This window comes from Chiloscyllium plagiosum, unplaced genomic scaffold (genome assembly GCF_037043375.1).
Source record: "Chiloscyllium plagiosum isolate Xiang-an unplaced genomic scaffold, Cpla_swu_hap1 HiC_scaffold_22, whole genome shotgun sequence".
Taxonomy (NCBI): domain Eukaryota; kingdom Metazoa; phylum Chordata; class Chondrichthyes; order Orectolobiformes; family Hemiscylliidae; genus Chiloscyllium; species Chiloscyllium plagiosum.
The window spans coordinates 2028356-2050679 of NW_028270160.1; the positions used below are offsets into that span (position 1 = coordinate 2028356).

At 42.7% G+C, this 22324-nt stretch overlaps 1 protein-coding gene across 2 annotated transcripts in view; it reads right to left on the minus strand.

Annotated features, from left to right (window-relative positions):
* The window catches only part of rbm20 (RNA binding motif protein 20), a 325960-nt gene that overhangs the window by 20650 nt on the left and 282986 nt on the right, over window positions 1-22324 (minus strand). For both annotated transcript variants that reach the window (XM_043713177.2, XM_087998710.1), the window contains exons 9-13: window positions 20438-21086; window positions 17257-17358; window positions 14076-14697; window positions 11106-11231; window positions 9593-9714 (exon numbers count right to left, since the gene is read on the minus strand). In XM_043713177.2, coding sequence (XP_043569112.2) covers window positions 9593-9714; window positions 11106-11231; window positions 14076-14697; window positions 17257-17358; window positions 20438-21086 — 1621 coding nt within the window. The remainder of the gene's footprint in view (window positions 1-9592; window positions 9715-11105; window positions 11232-14075; window positions 14698-17256; window positions 17359-20437; window positions 21087-22324) is intronic.

Sequence of the window (22324 nt, forward strand, 5' to 3'; positions counted from 1 at the left end):
CCCTACCATTCACCATGAAATTCCCACCTTGATTTGACTTGCCAAAATGCAAGACCTCAACTTATCTATATTAAACTCCATTTGCCATTTCCCGACCCACTTCCTTAGCTGATCAAGGTCCTCCTGCAATTTCTGATAAGCTTCCTCACTGTCCACGATACCTCCTATTTTAGTGTCATCAGCAAACTTACTAATCATACCTTGTGCATTCTCATCCAAATCATTGATATAGATAACAAACAGTAATGGGCCCAGCACTGACCCCTGAGGCACTCCACTAGTCACAGGCCTCCAGTACAACAAGCATCCTTCCACTGTTACCCTCTGCTTCCTAGCATCAGGCCAATTGTGTATCCAATTTGCCAGCTCCAGCCACCTCCAGATTCCATGTGATCTAACCTTCCAGAGCAGCCTACCATGTGGAACCTTATCAAAGGCCTTACTGAAATCCATCTAGACTACATCTACCACCCTGCCCTCATTAACCTTCCTGGTCCCTTCATCAAAGAACTCTAACAAATTTGTGAGACATGATTTCCCACTCACAAAGCCATGCTGACTACTCCTAATCTAATCCTGTCTTTCTAAATCAATGTATATCTTATCCCTCAGAATCTTCTCAAGTAACTTGCCCACCACAGATGTTAGCCTTACTGGGCTATAGTTCCCAGGTTTTTCTTTGCAGCCCTTCTATAATATGAGCACAGCATTCACTACTGTCCAGTCTTCCAAGACCTCACCCATGGCTAATGATGATGCAAGAATATCAGCCAGGGCCCCCACAATTTCTTCTCGAGCCTCTTGCAGTGTTCTTGGATATATCTGGTCAGGACCGGGAGATTTAACCACCTTCATACATTCTAATACATCCAACACCTCTTATGCTGTGATATGGACTGTCCCCAAGATATCATCACTAACGTCTTCACGTTTCCATGTCTTCATGTCTTTCTCCACAGTAAACACAGAGGAGAAATATTCATTCAGGACCTTGCCCATCTCCTGCGGTTCTACACGTACTTGTCCAATTTGGTCCTTGAGGGGCCCTATTCTCTCTCTAGTTATTCTTTTTCCTTTAATATTCTTAAAGACCATCTTTGGCTTCACCCTAATCTTCTTAGCCAAGCCTATATTATGCCTCTTTTTCGCCCTCCTGATTTCCTTCTTCAGTAAACTCCTAAAAATCCCTATATACCTCCAGGAATTCATTTGATCCCAGCTGCCTGTACTTGAGCCATACTTCCTCCTCAATATGTCTTGTCATTCAGAGTTCCCTATTCCTGTTAACCTTGCCTTTCATCCTCACAGGAACATATAGACCTTGAACTCTAGCTATCTCACTGTTAAAGGCCTCCCATTTGCCAGAGGTCCCTTTGCCTGCAAACAACCTGCAAGCTCCTGTCTAATTCCATCAAAATTTGCGTTGCCCCAGTTTAGAACTTGGACTTAATATTTCCTACTTCCATGATGCTCCACATTTGGTTTTAAACTCCAAGCTTGTGAAAGAAAGAAAAAAACATTTCTAGCTACAAACAACAAACAGATCCATTATTCTGCAAGAAATGAGAGCTTCTTCACTAAACATTTATTTACAATTCATCCTCACATGTACTTTTTGGATCTGAAACCTAAAATTATCAGATCAAATTGCTCAGACAAAAGTAGAAAATATTTAGAGTTTGTTTCCTTTGATATTGGTCCTTATAAGTACAGAACTGAAATGTTCGAACGATTCTGCATGGTAGCATATGTTCTTTGTTTAACTTAATTACTAAAGTTTTGATTTAACGCTTTCCATTAATCTGGTCTAAGGGTCCTTTGATTTTAGATTCCATCTTCATATTGGTGTCATTCCAAAAGCATGAGGAAAGGAATAAATTCCACAAAAATTTGTTTTTTAACTGCACTGTACATATGTCAGTATTTACATGAAGATTGGAGGCCACTTAAATAGGATTTGTAAGTTTGGAGGGGTTGAGTTGTGTGCTCAAGACTGAGACATTATCAAGGATCACACGTCAATGATTACATAGTGGCTTTAATCTTTACTTTGATTCAAATCTCTGGGGAGCTTTGTGGGTGGGCATCCTGAGAATTTAAATCAATTCACTGAATGGACTAATTTTTTACTTGTTGCTGAAGAGTATAGTTTTTTTTGTCAAATTTAGTTCAGGGGATATTACCTTTGCTGGCTGGGCCAGCATGTATTGTCCATCCTAGTTGCTTTTTGAGAATGATTTGGAGCTGGTGTGTACAAAGTTAAAAATCACACAACATCAGGTTATAGTCCAACAGGTTTATTTGGAAGCACTAGCTATCGGAGCGCTGCTCTTTCACCAGGTAGTTGTAAAGGTTGGGGTGAGCTGCCTTTTTGAACCGCTGCAGTCCACCTGCTGTGGGTAGACCCACAATGCCCTTAGGGAGGGAATTCCAGGGTTTTGACCCAGTGACAGTGAAGGAATAGTGATATATTTCCAAGTCAGGATCGTGAGTAGCTCGGAGGGGAACTTGAGTGGATGGTGTTCCCATATATCTGCTGCCCTTGTCCTTCTAGTTGGTTTGGAAGGTGCTGTTGGAGGAGTGTCTCTACCTCTTTAGAGTCATAGAGATGTACAGCATGGAAACAGACCCTTCGGTCCATCCCGTCCATGCCGATCTACCTCTTTGTTCTAAGTTCCAATCAATACAACCAGAAATGCTCCAAAAGTTTGTGATTCCCAATAAACCTTCTGGACTATGACCTGGTGTCATGTGATTTTGTCTACCCCAGCCCACGGTTATAAGGTGCAGAACTGTGGATGCTGGAAAACTAAAATCAAAAAATAGAAATTTCTGGAGAACCTCAGCAGGTATGGCAGCATCTGTGGAGAGAAAGCAGCGTGAATCTCAGGCATTCTGAGCAAGAATCACTGGCTGCAAAACATTAACTGTGCTTTCTCTCCGGATGCTGCCATAGCTGCTGAGATTCTCCAGCAATTTCTGTTTTTGTTTTTAAAACATTCAGTGTTGTGTTCACTGTGACTAAAATGTTCCCCCACTGTCACCTTGAACACCTGCCTGGCTTCATTCCGAAGAATGTGGTTCAACTCTGCACTGTCCTTTCTAAGGACCATCTACATGTTTATATGAAAAGCGCTCTTGTATAAGTTTCAAAGCATCTGCTTCCTCTAAACCCTCTGTCACTATCCCAATTAATATTAGGAAGTCGAATTCCTCTAATATAATTGACCAATTATTAGTTTTGCATGCCACAGTCCATTGTCGACATATCTGCTCCTCAATTACCTATTGTCTACTTGAGGGTCAAGCTTCATTTGATGAGCCTGCCAAGATATCGTCCCTCCCTGTTGCAGTAGCTGACTCTAACTAACAATGTGACACCACCTCCTGTGTTGCCTGAAGGTCCTGTAACCTGGAATGTTAAGTTGCCGGTCTTGATTTTCCCCCATTGCCCGAGTCTCCAAAGGGAGCGGGCAGTTTGGGTATCCCTGGGATAGGGGCAGTTTTGGTGTCCCAGGGAAGGGGGCAATTTGGGTATCCCTGGGATAGGGGCGGTTTTGGTGTCCCAGGGAAGGGGGCAATTTGGGTGTCCCTGCGATAGGGGTAGTTTGGGTGTCCCGGGGGAGGGGCACAAGGCCGCCTTGCTGATCTTCGAGGGGCCCTATTGTCTCCCTAGTTACCTTTTTGTCCTTAATGTATTTGTAAAAACCCTTTGAATTATCCTTAATTCTATTTGCCAAAGCTATCTCATGTCCCCTTTTTGCCCTCCTGATTCCCCTCTTAAGTATACTCCTACTGCCTTTATACTCTACTAAGGATTCACTCGATCTATCCTGTCTATACCTGGCATATGCTTCCTTCTTTTTCTTAACCAACCCCTCAATTTCTTTAGTCATCCAGCATTCCCTATACCTACCAGCCTTTCCTTTTACCCTAACAGGAATATACTTTCTCTGGATTCTCGTTATCTCATTTCTGAAGGCTTCCCATTTTCCAGCCGTCCCTTTACCTGCAAACATCTGTCCCGAGTCAACTTTTGAAAGTTCTTGCTTAATACTGTCAAAATTGGCCTTTCTCCAATTTAAAACTTCAACTTTTAGATCTAGCCTATCCTTTTCCATCATTATTTTAAATCTAATAGAATTATGGTCGCTGGCCCCAAAGTGCTCCCCCACTGACACCTCAGTCACCTGCTCTGCCTTATTTCCCAAGAGTAGGTCAAGTTTTACACCTTCTCTCGTAGGTACATCCACATACTGAATCAGAAAATTTTCTTGTACGCACTTAACAAATTCCTCTCCATCTAAACCCTTAACGCTATGGTAGTCCCATAGTGGAAAGTTAAAATCTCCTACCATAACCACCCTATTATTCTTACAGATAAGTGGGATCTCAAATTTGTTTCTCAATTTCCCTCTGACTATTAGAGGGTCTATAATACAATCCCAATAAGGTGATCCTCCCTTTCTTATTTCTCAGTTCCACCCAAATAACTTCCCTGGATGTATTTCCAGGAATATCCTCTCTCAGTACAGTTGTAATGCTATCCCTTATGAAAAAGTTAAAAATCACACAACACCAGGTTATAGTCCAACAGGTTTATTTGGAAGCACTAGCTTTTGGAGCGCTGCTCCTTCATCAGGTGGTTGAAGACGGAGCTAATGCTCTAGCGAATCTCCCTGCTAGTATATTAGTCCCCTTCCAATTCAGATGCAATCCGTCCTTCTTGTACAGGTCACTTCTACCCAGAAGAGATTCCAATGATCCAAAAATGTGAATCCTTCTCCCATACACCAGCTCCTGAGCCATGTATTCATCTGTTCAATCCTCCTATTCCTGCCCTCACTATCTCGTAGCACCAGGAGTAATCCAGATATTACTACTCTCAAGGACCTCCTTTTTAAATTTCTGCCTAACTCTCTGTAATTCCCCTTCAGAATATCAACCTTTTCCCTTCCTATGTCATTGGTTCCAATGTGTACAATGACCTCCTGCTGGCCCCTCTCCCCCTTGAGAACATTCTGCACTCTCGCTGAGACATCCTTGATCCTGGCACCAGAGAGGCAACATACCATTCTGATTTTTCGTTACTGGCCACAGAAACATCTGTCTGTGCCTTGGACTAGAGAGTTCCCAAACACAATCGATCTCTTGGAACCCGACGTACCCCTTGTTGCATTAGAGCCAGTCTCAATACCAGAAACTTGGTTGTTCGTGCTACGTTCTCCTGAGAATCCATCACCCCTACATTTTCCAAAACAGCATACTTGTTTGAAATGGGGATAGCCACAGAAAACTCCTGCGCTACCTGCCTACCTCTCTTACCTTTCCTGGAGTTAACCCATCTATGAGACTGTGTCTGAGACTTTTTTCCCTTCCTATAACTGCCATCTATCACACTCCCTTGCTGTTTGCCTCTGATTGTCACTCCAACCATTTCATTCGCAACCAACAATATTCATTGTAGATATAACCCTCAGTAAGACATAAACTCTCCCAAAACTCCCACTCCAACAAGAAGAGCATATCACTTTACAAAGGGCCATTTTTGCTTCTTCCAATCTGCAGACCCAGAAAATAGCCCTGTCTTATTCCTCTATAAAACACTGCTCCAGGCTAACTTAATATTTATGGCTTATATGTTTAAATTTAATTAAGAGACATTAGATTAGATTAGATTAAATTAGATTAGGTTAGATTATATTAGATTAGATTACTTACAGTGTGGAAACAGGCCCTTCGGCCCAACAAGTCCACACCGACCTACCGAAGTGCACCCACCCAGACCCATTCCCCTACATATCTCAATAAAACATATAATCAAGAAAGAACCCACTTTATTCACTATTGTAGGCCACACTTAAAACTATTCACTTATCTGTCTCTGTGCTGTGACCACTCCCAAGCAGGTCCCTCCAAGATCAATTGTGAATTTCACTGTTTGTTAATTTTCCCAGACACACTCTGATGTCCACCGATAAATGAATTCAACAGCAAAAGCAGTAACTGCTAACTTTTTCACACAGAGGGCGGTGCGTGTATGGAATGAGCTGCCAGAGGAAGTGGTGGTGGCTGGTACAATTACAGCATTTAAAAGGCATCTGGATGGGTATATAAGTAGGAAGGGTTTGGAGGGATATGGGCCGGATGCTGTCAAATGTGACTAGATTAGGTTGGGATATCTGTTCGGCATGGACAAGTTGGACCAAAGGGTCTGTTTCCATGCTGTACATCTCTATGACTCTAAATGCCACAGTAGAGATATAAAGCATGGTGACACCAAATCACCAAGGAACTATTAGACTAGATGTCTAAAAGCTCGGTTAAAGCGGTTGACTTAAGGAGCACCTTAAAGGATGAAATGACTTACCGAGGTAGAGATGGAGGGAGGGAGTTTCAGAGCTTGAAGCCCAGGCATATCTGAAGGTGTGGCCAGCAATGGTGGAGAGATTCTGACTGGGCAATGTACAAGAGGCCACGGTAGCTCAGTGGTTAGCACTGCTGCCTCATAGTGCCAGGGACCTAGATTCGATTCCAGCCCCGGGCACTGTCAATGTCGAGTTTGTACGTTCTCCTCATGACTGCGTGGGTTTCCTCCGGGTGGTCCGGTTTCCTCCCACAGTCCAAAGATGTGCAGGCCAGGTGAATTGGCCATGCTAAATTGCCCATAGTATTAGGTGTATTAGTTGGAGGGAAATTAGTCTGGGGTGGGTTATTCTTTGGAGGGTTGGTGTGGACATGTTGGGCCAAAGGGCCTGTTTACACACTGTAGGAAATCTAATCTAATCAGGCCAGGATTTGATATGGACACAGCTCTCGGAGGGTTGTGGGGTCGGAGGGTATGACACAGATAGGGAGGGTCAAGGCTATGAAGGGATTTGACAAAAAGGATGAGAATGTTAACATCAGGACACTGCAGGAGAAACGTTCAGATTTTGTCAAACCTCTGATACGTGAGGTAGGATGGAGTTGACTGAAGAATATCTGACTGTTGCTGAGAGAAAAGATTTCCATTGAGTTCCATCTACTCAATCAGTGGCACCAGCAAGAGAATTGTCCTACTCAGAATGGCAAGGTCCTTCAGTTCACATCTGATGATGCAAGTGGTTAGTTCCAATCCACTTGGAGACAGATTCCTGGGGACTCTGAATGAGGACTCAATGCCTCATGTTGCAATGGCAAGTGGTGAATGAGATTCAGTCTTTATAAGGAGTGTGTGAGGGTTCCACTGTACAGACAAATGCTCTCAAGTCAGTAGCAGACTCCCAATCACAGTCACCTCTGGACAACTGACTGAAGAAACCAATATCCCCCACATCTGGATCAGAAGTTTGTTCCCCATTCCCAATTCCCTGTTTCCCATTCCCTGGCTTTGTCCAAGATACAGCAGAGTCAGATCCTGCACAAGCTCATGTACCACAAAGGTTCAGCACAGGTAAAATATTGCCGTTAAAATGTTGTACATTTTCACTCTCTTATGCAGTAAACACAGAAAAACCACACACTCCACGTTGCAGTTATTGTTTCTATTTGAACAGGAATGATGCAGCGAGCAGGGATTTGTTTTGATGGATTTAAGGAAGGAACTTCATCATCAGGAGTTGGTACAACCAGGTTTTTCATCATCAACCACTTCCGCTTTTTGTACAAAGACTTCGGGTCGATCACTCTCCTGAAATGTGTCTCTTGTGTGGTTGTCTTTGCAGTATATCCTGTTAACACTCTGCACAGAGCAACCTAGAGAGCCTCATTACTGCCTAACTGTTGAGATCGTTCTTTCTGCATGACAGGTCTCGGCTCAGTATAGTCCTTAACTCTTTATTTTGTCTTGGCGTACACTGTATGCGAGTTTCAGTCCTATCCCAGGACCTCCGGCCATAAGCTCAGATGCCAATTCAATACAATAATGAAAAACTGGCCCGTTATCAGAGCTGTCTTTATTCATGAGAGATGCTAAAAGTAAGTCCCTTTCAACTTATTTTGTCAATTCAGATTCCCATCAAAGACCCCAAGGAAATATTGGGTGAAGAGCAAGCAATTCTCCCAACATCCAAAACCAGGTTTACTACTCAGACAACTCACTGTTACATGTAAACTCTTGTGGATAAAATGGTCCTGTGCTTGGTGAACTATGCTTCAGATTAGTTCATTCCATGTCATGAGTTAATAACTTTCTGCGAGATGTGAGTGATACTTTATAAATATTAATCTCTAACTCCCCCTTGCTCTCTACTGGAGAATAGTGTTTTTTTAAAAGAAATTATGAGCCATGTACCAAGCAATGAACAAAGCCTCCTGCAGATCTTTATCACCCATGTGGGGATTATAATTGATGGTGATCATAAAGCATTTGGATACTCCAATGAGTGACCCTTCGTATTGGTGAATGGCCACACTGATTGTTGGGAACAGTTGCTGATGCTCTGGCCTGGAGGCTGCTTGATGCTGTGACAACTGCAGAGTTGCTCATGAAAGTGTCCAGACATTTGTACATTCAAAGCCAGCAAGGAAATTACAATATTAATTCCAAATTTAAAGCCAAAAGGCGTGGGACCCTTCACGTCTGTCGAAAACAGCAATTCAGCCTTCTGTAAATATAAGCACCAGATTAACATTGCCTTCCAAACCTGAGGTTCTAAGAAAGGGTCACTGGACCAAAATGTTAATTTTGATTTCTCTTCACATATGCTGCCAGATCTGGTGAACTTTTCCAGCCATTTCTGTTTGTTTAATATTTCTTTATAAAGATCTGCTTTGGATGTAGCCAGGGCTAGGCCAGCTGTGTTGAGGAAGTGATGGTTTATGTGCAGTCTCACCATCAATTGCTACACGTACCCTGGAGGCCACTGACCACATTGTTAAAAATCACAACAGGTTGGACTATAACCTGGTGTTGTGTGATTTTTAACTTTGTACACCACAGTCCAACACCAGCATCTCCACATCATACTGACAACATTGGTTTTGAACATATGTGCTCGATAGTGGTAATGAAGATCTCTGCTCCTGCCTCAATCCCTCCTTATCAATTATTCTCTCCTGATTGACCCCCATTACTCCGTCAAAGACAACAATGGATCTTGACAGCCATTATGGCCTCAGCTGTTCCAGCTTCTGCCCCTCTCCACGTTTAGCAGAGTGAGACCAATTGATGAACAATTGATGCTTTGTTGGATAGAAAAGTGAAAATAAGATCATTCAGCCCCTCAACATTCTGGGTAGGATTTGTTCTTTGTAAATGCCACTTTTCTATGGAGTGCTGAGGTGTCCAAAGGTGAACTGCAGTAACTCCCCAAGATTACTTCAACAGTACCTCAGCACCATTATCTTCACCACCAATTGGAATTAAAACAGCAACATTGATGAAAGAATTATTATTTTGCATTCCCCTCCAAGCCATGCACTGTCATGACAAGAGATGTACTGTATACAATTGTGCTTCACCACTAATGGTCAAAATCCTGAAATCCTGACTGACATCACCCACAGGAGGTTCAGAGCAGCTTGGGCTCACCATCACCTTTGCAGTATAATGAGGGATGAGGCCATATCCCATAAACAAATCAGACCTGGTTAATCTGTTCTCACTTACCTGCAGATTCTTATAATGTACAGTACTCCGGCAATGACTGCTCTTTGCTGCTTCTTCAGTGATGTAAAAGAGGCCACAGAGCTTGCAGTAAAATCCTGTTCGAGCTTCCACAAACTCAACCCCTGAAAAATGAGAGTCCCTAGTTACAGAACATCTTTGTGAAAAGACCATGGATTGACAGGGAGGTATTGAACTTTTCTGAATTAGAGAATACGCAAGCATAAATATATAGCACTGCAACTCATTGCTCCTTAAAATTCTACAAATTGAAGGCTTTTCTCTTCATTCATTCCCACTCGTGTTCATTTTTCATGTTAATATAAAAAATATCTCAGGCTAAACTTTACTGAGAGGTCCCTCAATGAATGGACCCAACAAATTACTGAGAATATGAGTCATGTCTGTGAATGCAATGAAATTGCTGTGAGCACAGAGTCCTTAGCCTGAGCATTCTGTCTCTGTGCTTCACATTGTCAGGTTTTTAATCAGGACGGGAATCAAGGCTTACTGGGAAAAGGTAGGAATGAGGAGTTGAGGATTATCAGTTTAGTAACGGATGAATGGATTACATATGAAAGAACTGAAACCAACCTGGTCATTCTAAAAGACGAGAAACTTAACAGACAATCCAGGTCTTCTTCAATATATGATTTCTGTTACATCACACTGTAATCTTTTGCTATAAATTCTGTGTCTTATGATCTTTTACACCTCAACCACGTGATGAAGGAGCAGCACTCAAAAAGCTAGTGCTTCCAAATAAACCTGTTGGACTTTAACCTGGTGTCACGTGATTTCTAACTTTGTCCACCTCAGGTAACACGGGCACCTCCAAATCAGTTTAGCTATGATCTCAATGAATGGGGAAACAGATTAAATTGGCTGAATGGCCCACGTCTGCTGCTACATTTTGTAATATTATGGTCTGTATTCCAAGTAACTCCATGCAAATTAACAATAAATTGTTGAACACATTCATAGGGTCCAAAGGAATGCGAAAATGTTAAACTAGATGCTGATCCAGAATATTAATCACTAATCTACTCTGACACACAAATCTGCAAGATCCCTCACCTGGCTACACATCACCATTTCTTCTGAAATCACAAGTTCGGACACAATGAACTGGAACAGATTTTTTTCAGGAAGAGGAATACCATCATTTTAGATGTTGTCAGAAAAAGAGGATGTTGCTGACGTAGTGAGCAGGTCGTGGTCAAGGCCTCGGTCAGCTCCTAACTGAACCCACCCACACATTACGATGATGTGGGAAAACTTGGATTCATGAATTTCATTTCTCCCCTATCTCCAAAACATGGCCTTCATTACAGACTCCACCCCCTTTCAATACTGTACTTGGACGATGAGATCAATAAGATATGTATCTGTGCACTTTCCTGAAACTAATGCTGACAGTTACATTCAACAAAAGATAATTGTTGAAGTGATCAGTTAGTCAGAAATCTATCTGCCATGGAACAAGATATCTTGAGAGTGCAGTGCTGGTCCTTACCTAACGGGATACTAAGATTGCAGAAGACATTGGTGTTTTCCCATGGTAATGGAGGTTGCTGTAGATTCGTTAAGTGTTGATGGCTGCGAGCTGACTCTGTGAGGGACTGGCTGGAGTTTTCTGAATCTGATAAAAAGTAAGAATCAGGATAGTCAATACTAGATTCATCAGATCATTAGATTGGTGGAAAATGGCAGCAATATTTTTGAAATTAACTGTAATCAAATTACAAAAGACATGTTTATAATTAACAACCATTTGAATGACAAAATTATTGTAGTCAACAAGCTCTATTGGGAATTATTTGTAAATAATTCTCATCAGATCTTTTACATGTTATGATGGTCTAATTATTCTGGACATGTCATTGCACTGTCATATTTGATTAATGGAATGTCACGTGTGAACGTTACATCTCACTTAGTTAAAGTATCCACGATTCATGAATATAGAATAACTATGGACCTGGCCAGTGTGTTTCCAGAACTAGCCATTCTTTAGCCTGGCTGTTCCAGTACAGCTACATCACCAGCATTTACCCAATAATGGGGAGGATTTACCCAGTAACATGGAGAATTTACCCAGTAACATGGAGAATTTACCCAATAATGTGGAGAATTCACTCAGTAATATGGAGAATTTACCCAATAATGTGGAGAATTTACCCAGTAACATGGAGAATTTACCCAGTAATATGGAGAATTTACCCAGTAACATGGAGAATTTACCCAGTAACATGGAGAATTTACCCAGTAATATGGAGAATTTACCCAGTAACATGGAGAATTTACCCAATAATGTGAAGAATTTACCCAGTAATGTGAAGAATTTACACAATAATGTGGAGAATTTACCCAGTAATATGAAGAATTTATCGAATAAGGTGGAGAATTTATCCAATAATGTAGAGAATTTACCCAATAATGTGGAGAATTTACCCAATAGGGTGAAGAATATACCCAATAAGGTGGAGAATTTACCCAGAAATGTGGAGAATTTACCCAATAAAGTGGAGACTTTAACAAGTAATATGGAGAATTTACCCTGTAATGTGGAGAATTTACCCAGTAATGTGGAGAATTTACCCAATAAGGTGGAGAATTTACCCAGTAATGTGGAGAATTTACCCAATAAGGTGGAGAATTTACCTAGTAACATGGAGAATTTACCCAGTAATGTGGAGAATTTACCCAATAAGGTGGAGAATTTACCCAGTAATGTGGAGAATTTACCCTGTAATGTGGAGAATTTACCCAGTAATATGGAGAATTTACCCAATAAGGTGGAGAATTTACCCAGTAATGTGGAGAATTTACCCAATAAGGTGGAGAATTTACCCAGTAATATGGAGAATTTACCCAATAAGGTGGAGAATTTACCCAGTAATATGGAGAATTTACCCAATAAGGTGGAGAATTTACCCAGTAATGTGGAGAATTTACCCAATAAGGTGGAGAATTTACCCAGTAATGTGGAGAATTTACCCAGTAATGTGGAGAATTTACCCAATAAGGTGGAGAATTTACCCAGTAATGTGGAGAATTTACCCTGTAATGTGGAGAATTTACCCAGTAATATGGAGAATTTACCCAATAAGGTGGAGAATTTACCCAGTAATGTGGAGAATTTACCCAGTAAGGTGGAGAATTTACCCAGTAATATGGAGAATTTACCCAATAAGGTGGAGAATTTACCCAGTAATGTGGAGAATTTACCCAGTAACATGGAGAATTTACCCAGTAATATGGAGAATTTACCCAGTAATATGGAGAATTTACCCAATAACGTGGAGAATTTACCCAGTAATGTGGAGAATTTACCCAATAAGGTGGAGAATTTACCCAGTAATGTGGAGAATTTACCCAATAAGGTGGAGAATTTACCCAGTAATGTGGAGAATTTACCCAGTAAGGTGGAGAATTTACCCAATAAGGTGGAGAATTTACCCAGTAACATGGAGAATTTACCCAGTAATATGGAGAATTTACCCAATAAGGTGGAGAATTTACCCAGTAATGTGGAGAATTTACCCAATAAGGTGGAGAATTTACCCAGTAATGTGGAGAATTTACCCAGTAAGGTGGAGAATTTACCCAGTAATGTGGAGAATTTACCCAATAAGGTGGAGAATTTACCCAGTAATGTGGAGAATTTACCTAGTAACATGGAGAATTTACCCAGTAATGTGGAGAATTTACCCAATAAGGTGGAGAATTTACCCAGTAACATGGAGAATTCGTCAGGTCTGATAAGAATAAGAACATAAACACTAGGAGCAGGAGGAGGCCATTCAGCCCCTCCAGCCTATTCCACCATCCAATACTATCATGGCTGATCTCATCTCGGCCTCAATTCCATTTTCCTGCCCATTCTCTATAACACGTTAACCCATTACTAATTAAAAATCTGTCTATCTCTTCCTTAAATTTACTCAAAGTCCCAGCAGTCACTGCAGTCTGCGATAGTGAATTCCACAGATTCATATGAGAGAAGTAATTTCTCCTCATTTCCGTTACAAACCTGTGAACCCTTATCCTAAACCTATGACCTCTCATTCTAGAATGCCCCACATGAGAAAACATCTTCTCTACATCTACTCTGTCAATCCCCTTTAGCATCTTATATTCCTCAACTCTCATTTTTCTAAACTCCAATCTGCAGCTTTCTTTGAGGCCAGTGGTATGTGCCTTCACTGAGTCTCTGAGTCCTGGTTTCAGATTTTTGTCCTCACAGACTGCAATTTGGAGATTCACCAAAAGCTTGATAATTTGACACCAAACTTGCTGTGCCATATTCCCATTATCAGTTACCACACTTAAATATTGAATAGTATACATTTTAGAAATTATGGGTACATAAACATAGAAAGAACTTGTCTTGATTTCAAAATGTGTGATCTCTTTAAGTGGAACACTATAATAGACAAACAAGAAACAGAGAGAGAGAGAAAGAGAGAGAAACGTCATGTACCTTTATTAAATATTTCTGAAGTCTCTTTCTTGAATTCATCTGTTTCCACACTGCTTCTCCTGAAACCGGACACTGATTGGTCAGCTCCCTGGGTTTCCAGTACTTTCTCAGAAAAGCATTCTTCCTGGAGCTTTTCATCAGCTTCATCAGATGGATCAGCTGTGCACGGGGTCTCTGGGCTCAAACAGCCCTTTGACGCACTGTCACTCAGTCCTTGGTCTGTTTCACAGTTTCTACAATTCACAGGGCTTTCTGGTTGGGTAAACGGAGATCTCAGATTCTGGTCAGTTTCATTCGTTGGACTAGATGCAATTTGAAGATGACTTGTAGATTCCACTTTCATCTGGTGGTTGCCTGGAGACAGAGTTGGGCTCATTACACTCAGCTCCTCGAGTGACGTCCTGCAATGATCGTCACTGTGATGGTCACAGTAAGGGGTTCTCTCAGTTGTTATTGGATCTTCATTACTTGGCTCTATGTTACAAACATCCTCCGTGGTCTCAGATACCTCCATTGTACGATCCTCTTCTTCTCCCACCTCGTCCACTGTTACAAACTCTTCCATGTTGCCGGAATACCAAGCATCTGCTTCAGCTTCACTTCCACTTTCCCAAGATCCGCTCTGGACAAGAGAGTAAATTTGAACAAATGTATCAAAGTCAATGTCAAAGTCAGGTGAAGGAACACTAATCCATTATTGACCAACAGCGATTCCCTGCACATGGAGTTCCTGATTCCAACATTCCCCAGTGCCCAGTGAAGCATCCAACTCTCCTGCCACTAAATGACCAGAAGATATTGGAGCAGAATTAGGCCATTTGGCCCATCGAGTCTGCTCTCTCATTCATCGTGGCTGATTTATTTCTCAACCCCCTTCCCCTGCCTTTTCCTTGTAACCCTTGATTCCTTTACCAATCAAGAACCTGTCTATCACTGTCTTAAACACACACAATAATTTGGCCTACTCAGTGTGTTACAGCAATGAGTTCCAAAGATTCACCTCCCTCGGGTTTCTTCCTTGAAGGTTGTGATTCTATGAATTTGAACATGCTCTTTGTGTCTCTCTCGACACTGAGGGATCTGCTGGATCTCACCAGCACTTTCTCTTCTTGTTTGTTTCAGATCTCCAGCATCCACGGTTCTTCGTTTTATTTAAAGAGTTCCATTTGTTTCTAATTCTTTCTCATTGAATGTGTAATATTCAATATTTAAATGTGGTAACTGATAACAGGGGTGTGGCACAGGAGATTTGATGCCAAACCTTCTATATCTGTTCCTGGTTCACATGGTTTTCACTGAATGAAGGGAACCACGTGTGGTCAGATATTTCCTGAAGTATTTTTTATGGTCAGGATGCTCAATGTCAGCCTATGTGGTCCTCACCAACCTCTCAGGCTGAAACAACCTGACACCTGGGCAGGGCTCCTTGAATGAACTCAAAGTAGCTGTAATGTGGGGATTCAAGGGAATGATCTCAAACATAGAATCTCAAACACAGTGTATGTAATATAGTGATTGTAACAAGGTCAGCCAATTGGACGTCACCAAACATGTGACCAGTGGTGTGCCACAAGTGCTGGGTCCGCTGCTTTTCGTCATTTATTTAAATGATTTGGATGTGAACATAGGATGCATGGTTAGTAAGTTTACAGATGACACCAAAATTGGAAAGGAGGTTACCTCAGATTACAACAGGATCTGGAGCAGATGGGCCGATGGGCTGAGGAGTGGCAGATGGAGTTTAATTCAGATAAATGTGAAGTGCTGCATTTTGGGATTGCAAATCTTAGCAGGACTTATACACTTAATGGTAAGGTCCTAGGGAGTGTTGCTGAACAAAGAGACCTTGGAGTGCAGGTTCATGGCTCCTTGAAAGTGGAGTCACAGGTAGATAGGATAGTGAAGAAGACGTTTGGTATGCTTTCCTTTGTTGGTCAGAGCATTGAGTACAGGAGTTGGGAGGTCTGCCACTTCTGCCACTTCTCAGCCCATTGGCCCATCTGGTCCAGATCCTGTTGTAATCTGAGGTAACCCTCTTCGCTGTCCACTACACCTTCAATTTTGGTGTCATCTGCAAACTTACTAACTGTACGTCTTATGCTCGCATCCAAATCATTTATGCAAATGACAAAAAGCAGAGGGCCCAGCACCGATCCTTGTGGCACTCCACTGGTCACAGGCCTCCAGTCTGAAAAACAACCCTCCACCACCACCCTCTGTCTTCTGCCTTTGAGCCAGTTCTGTATCCAAATGGCTAGTTCTCCCTGTATTCCATGAGATCTAACCTTGCTAATCAGTCTCCCATGGGGAACCTTGTTGAATGCCTTACTGAAGTCCATATAGATCACTTCTACTGCTCTGCCCTCATCAATCTTCTTTGTTACTTCTTCAAAAAACTCAAACAAGTTTGTGAGACATGATTTCCCATGCACAAAGCCATGTTGACTATCCCTAATCAGTCCTTGTCTTTCCAAATACATGTACATCCTGTCCCTCAGGATTCCCTCCAACAACTTGCCCACCACTGAGGTTCGGCTCACCGGTCTATAGTTCTCTGGCTGGTCTTTACTGCCCTTCTTAAACAGTGGCACCACGCTTGCCAACCTCCAGTCTTCCGGCACCACACCTGTGACTATCGATGATACAAATATCTCAGCAAGAGGCCCAGCAATCACTTCTCTGGCTTCCCACAGAGTTCTCAGGTACACCTGATCAGGTCCTGGGGATTTATCCACCTTTAACCGTTTCAAGACATTCGCACTTCCTCCTCTGTAATCTGGACATTTTGCAAGATGTCACCATCTATTTCCCTACAGTCTATATCTTCCATATCCTTTTCCACAGTAAATACTGATGCAAAGTATTCATTTAGTATCTCCCCCATTTTCTGTGGCTCCACACAAAGGCTGCCTTGCTGATCTTTGAGGGGCCCTATTCTCTCCCTAGTTACCCTTTTGTCCTTAATATATTTGTAAAAACCTTTTGGATTCTCCTTAATTCTGTTTGCCAAAACTATCTCATGTCCCCGTTTTGTCCTCCTGATTCCCCTCTTAAGTATACTCCTACTTTCTTTATACTCTGCTAAGGATTCACTCGATCTATCCTGTCTGTACCTGACATATGCTTCCTTCTTTTTCTTAGCCAAACATGATTCACCAAGAGAGTGATCATTGGGACCTACCTGCTCCTTCATGTTTCTTTCAAGTTCTCGATCTGGTGATTCTTTGCTGCTGTGTGATGATGGAGATTGTTTCCGAGAATGTTGACCATCTTCTTCATTCACCTGCCATCAGAATGAGATCGACTTTTAAGTAACTGAGCAAGAATGGAATATGTGCCCTTTGTGTCTGGTAGCTGCTGGGGAGCTGCCCAAGCCAGTGTTTCTGTTGCACTCCCAGGCTGTAGGGCCTACTACCAGGCGAATGTTGGGAAAATGGGAAAGAACACAATCCTCAAGTGGGATCTAAGGTCCATTACTGCGGAAGAGAAAGACAAGTTTTGATTTTGTATCTAACACACATTGTTTAATAAAGGAGTGTGTGATGTGTATGGATACAGTGTACTCAACAGAAAAAATATTTCCCTTTCCTGTATTGTCTCCCCTAGATCGGCCAACAGGTATTTTGTATAACAATCTGACATTTTTATAAAACTTGCAAGAAACGTGAACACTATAAATATAGCGTGCAATTGAAATTGTCAATTTTAAAACCCCTTCAATGTATGAGTAAGGTTTAAAATAATGTTTCTCTAAGTGTCTATGGGATGTTGGTCAGGCCCCAGATCAGCTGAAAATTTAATGACCAACTTAGATGGGTTTGAGTTGGAGGAGATTTAAAATCTTAAAAACCACACCCCTGATGTAATCTCACCTCCAAACCCCTAAACAGAGGCTGTAAGGTAACCCCAATTAAAGTGGAGGGCCAGTGTTTTATATACTGCAATTCTTACTGCTATACAGCTCTTCGCATTTAACTATGACTGATTTTGTTGCATCATCGTTAGCCATGGGTGAGGTCCCAGAAGATTGGAGGCTAGCAAATACTGTGTCCTTATTCAAGAAGGGCTGCAAAGAAAAACCTGGGAACTATAGCCCAGTAAGCTTAACATCTGTGGTGGGCAAGTTACTTGAGAAGATTCTGAGGGATAAGATATACATGCATTTGGAAAGACAGGGTTTGATTAGGAGCAGTCAGCATACCTTTGTGAGTGGGAAATCATGTCTCACAAATTTGTTAAGAGTTCTTTAATGAAGTGATCAGGAAGGTTAATGAGGGCAGGGTGGTAGATGTAGTCTATATGGTTTTCAGTAAGGCCTTTGATAAGGTTGCACATGGTAGACTGTTCTGGAAGGTTAGATCACATGGAATCCAGGGGGAGCTGGCAAATTGGATTCACAATTGGCTTGATGGTAGGAAGCAGAGGGTAACAGTGGAAGGATGCTTGTTATACTGGAGGCCTGTGACTAGTGGAGTCCCTTGGATCTGTGCTGGGCCCATTTCTGTTTGTTATCTATATCAATGATTTGGATGAGAATGGACAAGGCATGATTAGTAAGTTTGCTGATGACACTAAAATAGGCGGTATCATGGACAGTGAGGAAGGTTATCAGAAATTGCAGCAGGACCTTGATCAGCTGGGGAAGTGGGTCGGGAAATGGCAAACAAAGTTTATTAGAGATAAGTGTGAGGTCTTGCATTTTGGAAAATCAAATCAAGGTGGGAGTTTCATGGTGAATGGTAGGGCCTTAAGGAGTGTAGTGGAACAGAGGGACCTTGGAATTCAGGTCCACAGTTCTCTGAAATTGGAGTCACTGGTTGACAGGACAATGAAGAAGGCTTTTGGTACACTGGCCTTCATCAGTCAGGGCATTGAGTATAGAAGTTGGGAAGTTATGTTGCAGTCGAAAAGGACATTGGTGAGACCACACTTGAAGTATTGTGTTCAGTTTTGGTCAGCTTGCTATAGGATGTTATTAAAATGGAAAGAGTGCAGAAGAAATTTACAAAGATGTTGCCAGAACTTAACAGTCTGAGTTATAAGGAGAGGTTGGACAAGCTAGGACATTTTTTGTTTAGAGAGTAGGAAACTGAGGGGGGATCTGATAGAAGTGTATAAGATCATGAGAGGTATGGATAGGGATAATGCACTCAGTCTTTTTCCCAGGGTTGGGGAATTGAGGACTAGAGGGGATCAGTTTAAGGTTAGAGGGGAAAGAGTAAAAGGGAACCTGAGGGGCAACTTTTTTACACAGAGGGTGGTACGCATATGGAATGAGCAGCCAGCAGATGTGGTTGAGGCGGCTACAGTAACAACATTTAAAAGACATTTAGACAAATACATGGATAGGAAAGGATTAGAAGGATATGGGCCAAGTGCAGGGAAATGGGGTTAGTGTGGATGGATATTTTGGTTGGCATGGACCAGTTTGGGCCAAAGGGCCTGTCTCAGTGCTGGAGGACTCTATGATCCTATGGATTGCTGAGTTTCCCAGAGTTTTTGGGAACCAAGGCAGATATACCCAGTGAGAGTCACCATCTTCAGGACGGTAAGTATCTCAATAGTTCCTTGCCCGAACCGAGAAACCATCAACAACTTTCATCAATTACATCCTAATTATCAAATTCTTATCCTTATCTTCAGATCAAGCCTTGGCTTTACCCGTCTTTAACTTTGTAAATTCTGTTCCACAGTGTCCAAGGTATGTGCACCTCTCTAACTCTGTTCCCTTGTGCATCTCTGATAAGTGGCTTTAGTTGACCTGGCCCCAAACACCAGAATTCTCTCCTTGACCCTCCTCAGTTTTCTCCCTCACCTTCCTCAATAAAAATACTGTTTAAAAACTGTGTTGTTGACCAATCTGAACTAATGAAGTGCTCTGCTTTGATAATGCTACCTGGAAGTCTTTGAGACATTTCATTGTATTAAACTATGTAAATACAAGTTTACAAGTTTCACAACGACCTTTCTCACAGGGTGTCTGAACTCCGCCCTTTATCCCCCACCTCACTGTGGATCAGAGAAGCTGAAGGCTCAGTCCAGAGTCTAACACTCTATAACTGTCTACTCGATACACCTAGTTAATGCTACACATGTACAATCAATCAGATCTGTCTAGTGTGACCTCCTGGATCGAGGGATGTTTAGCCCATTACTGATGGAGCACTGGCTGGAAAGATAGTAAAGTACTTCATTGGCTGTAGAGCACCAGCTGAGAGCTCAGCTTTGTGATAGACCTTGATTAAGTACAATGCTCCATCTTTGAAAACACCAGCCTGCTTGAAATTGAAGGTTACACTTGCCCACTGCTGGGTCCCACTGATAGATGTGATCATTCGCGTTGGATCAGAGTCTCGACTCACCTCACTGTCGGATGTTGCATCCTTTTGTTCCCCCTGTTCAGCTTCCTCGAGGGTGAGGAGGATTGTATCAGTGTGTGCTGGTGAGACCTGACTGTCATGTTCCCTCTTGTCATTGCTCAGATTGCGAGTGCCTGGAGTTACTCTCAGGCCTGCTTTCAGATGCAGCTCACCATCTTTCCCTTTCGGCCGCTGGCTTCTTCCTGATTTTAGCTTTTGTTCTTTTCTAAAATCCTCTTCATTTCGGACTCTGTACTTGGACTGAGAAGGATTTGGGTTTTGGAAGCTGGATTTGGCATATTTATCTTTATGTCCTTGGTATCCATCTCCTCTGTCATTCAATGACTTTGGGCTAGATCGCCCAGTTGGTTTTAAATATTGTTTTCTGTCGTAGGCCCACCTGTCAGATCCCTCTCGATGCAGGTCACAATGAAGCTTTGCAGTGGATTCAGCTTTTTCCTCCTCTCTCCTTTTATGAGGGAGGTAATCCTGTGATCCTTTCCTGTCGGTTGTGTTGTTGCGCTCCCCCCGGGGGCTCACCGATGAACGCTGGGAGGAAGGACACGATGTCAGGCTCGGGCTGTGAGATCCCCCCCTCGGACTGAGACACCGAGTGAGGGGGCTACGGGAACGGGCCCTTTCCAGTCTGTAACTGCGGGAAAGATGAGAAAAAGGCAGAGGTATACTTTTCAGGATCTCAAACACACATTCAGCTTGAAATGGATAGTGCACCATTGAAGGGTTAGAGCAGACAGAGCTTCATGGAATTAATGTGATCATTTCTCAATCTAGTCCCTCATGATCTCTGCATCAATGAAACTGCCCAGGAGCCAGCCCGAGTTGGCACTGACTCAATATCTTCATTCAGAGAGAAATAAGAATGGTTCATTATAGCAGCTTCAATCATAGGGATTAGATTGTGTGGCAGTAACCCCACTGTTCACCCTGGATGGAATATCGGCTGACAGATCAAAGCAGTTCAGAGTGCTGCAGATGCCATGTGTGGAAGGAGACAGGGTAGACCAGACCCTGGGCTGGATGTTGTAAAGGAGAGACCACAATATTCAATAAACCTTCCCCAGCAAATTCCCACCAAGAGGAATGTCAGTTATAAACAGACAGACCATTCACACAATCCCATAGTGATCACATGGTCCCACAGAGATCTCTCCCTTCCGCAGGTGACACATTGGCACAGTGGTTAGTGCTGCAGTCCCACAGCACAGGGACCTGGGCTTGATTCCAACCTCAGGCAACTGTCTGTATGGAGTTTGCATGTTCTTCCTGAGTCTGCAAGGGTTTCCTCCCACAGTCCCAAGGTATGCAGTTTAGGCGGTATGACCATGGGAAATGTGGGACTCTGGGTAGGATGCTCGTTGGAGAATTGGTGTGATTCAATGGTCAGAATGGCCTCTTCCCACACAAAGGGATTCTATCTCTTTGGCTGAATCTCTAGGAAGGCCCCGGTGTGCAGATGGGAGAGGGTGGTCACATTGGGTCATGGTTTCAGACTGAGGTTGCGTGGGGAGAGCTGACAGGAGCTGGGGTGAGGGGGGGGATGAGAAACAAAGTGGGCAATGGTTAACATTGTGGGAGTGCTCTGAATGGGAACAGGACCTCCCCGGGAGAGTGGCACCGCCCGTCCGTCCACCTTTTCAATAGTCATTTTTAAAACAAGGCCCTGACTCTCACCGGCCTGCTACTGCCCGGTATATAAATAAGGCCCTGACTCTCACCGGCCTGCTACTGCCCGGTATATAAACAAGGCCCTGACTCTTACTGGCCTGCTACTGCCCGGTATATAAACAAGGCCCTGACTCCCACCGGCCTGCTACTGCCCGGTATATAAACAAGGCCCTGACTCTCACCGGCCTGCTACTGCCCGGTATA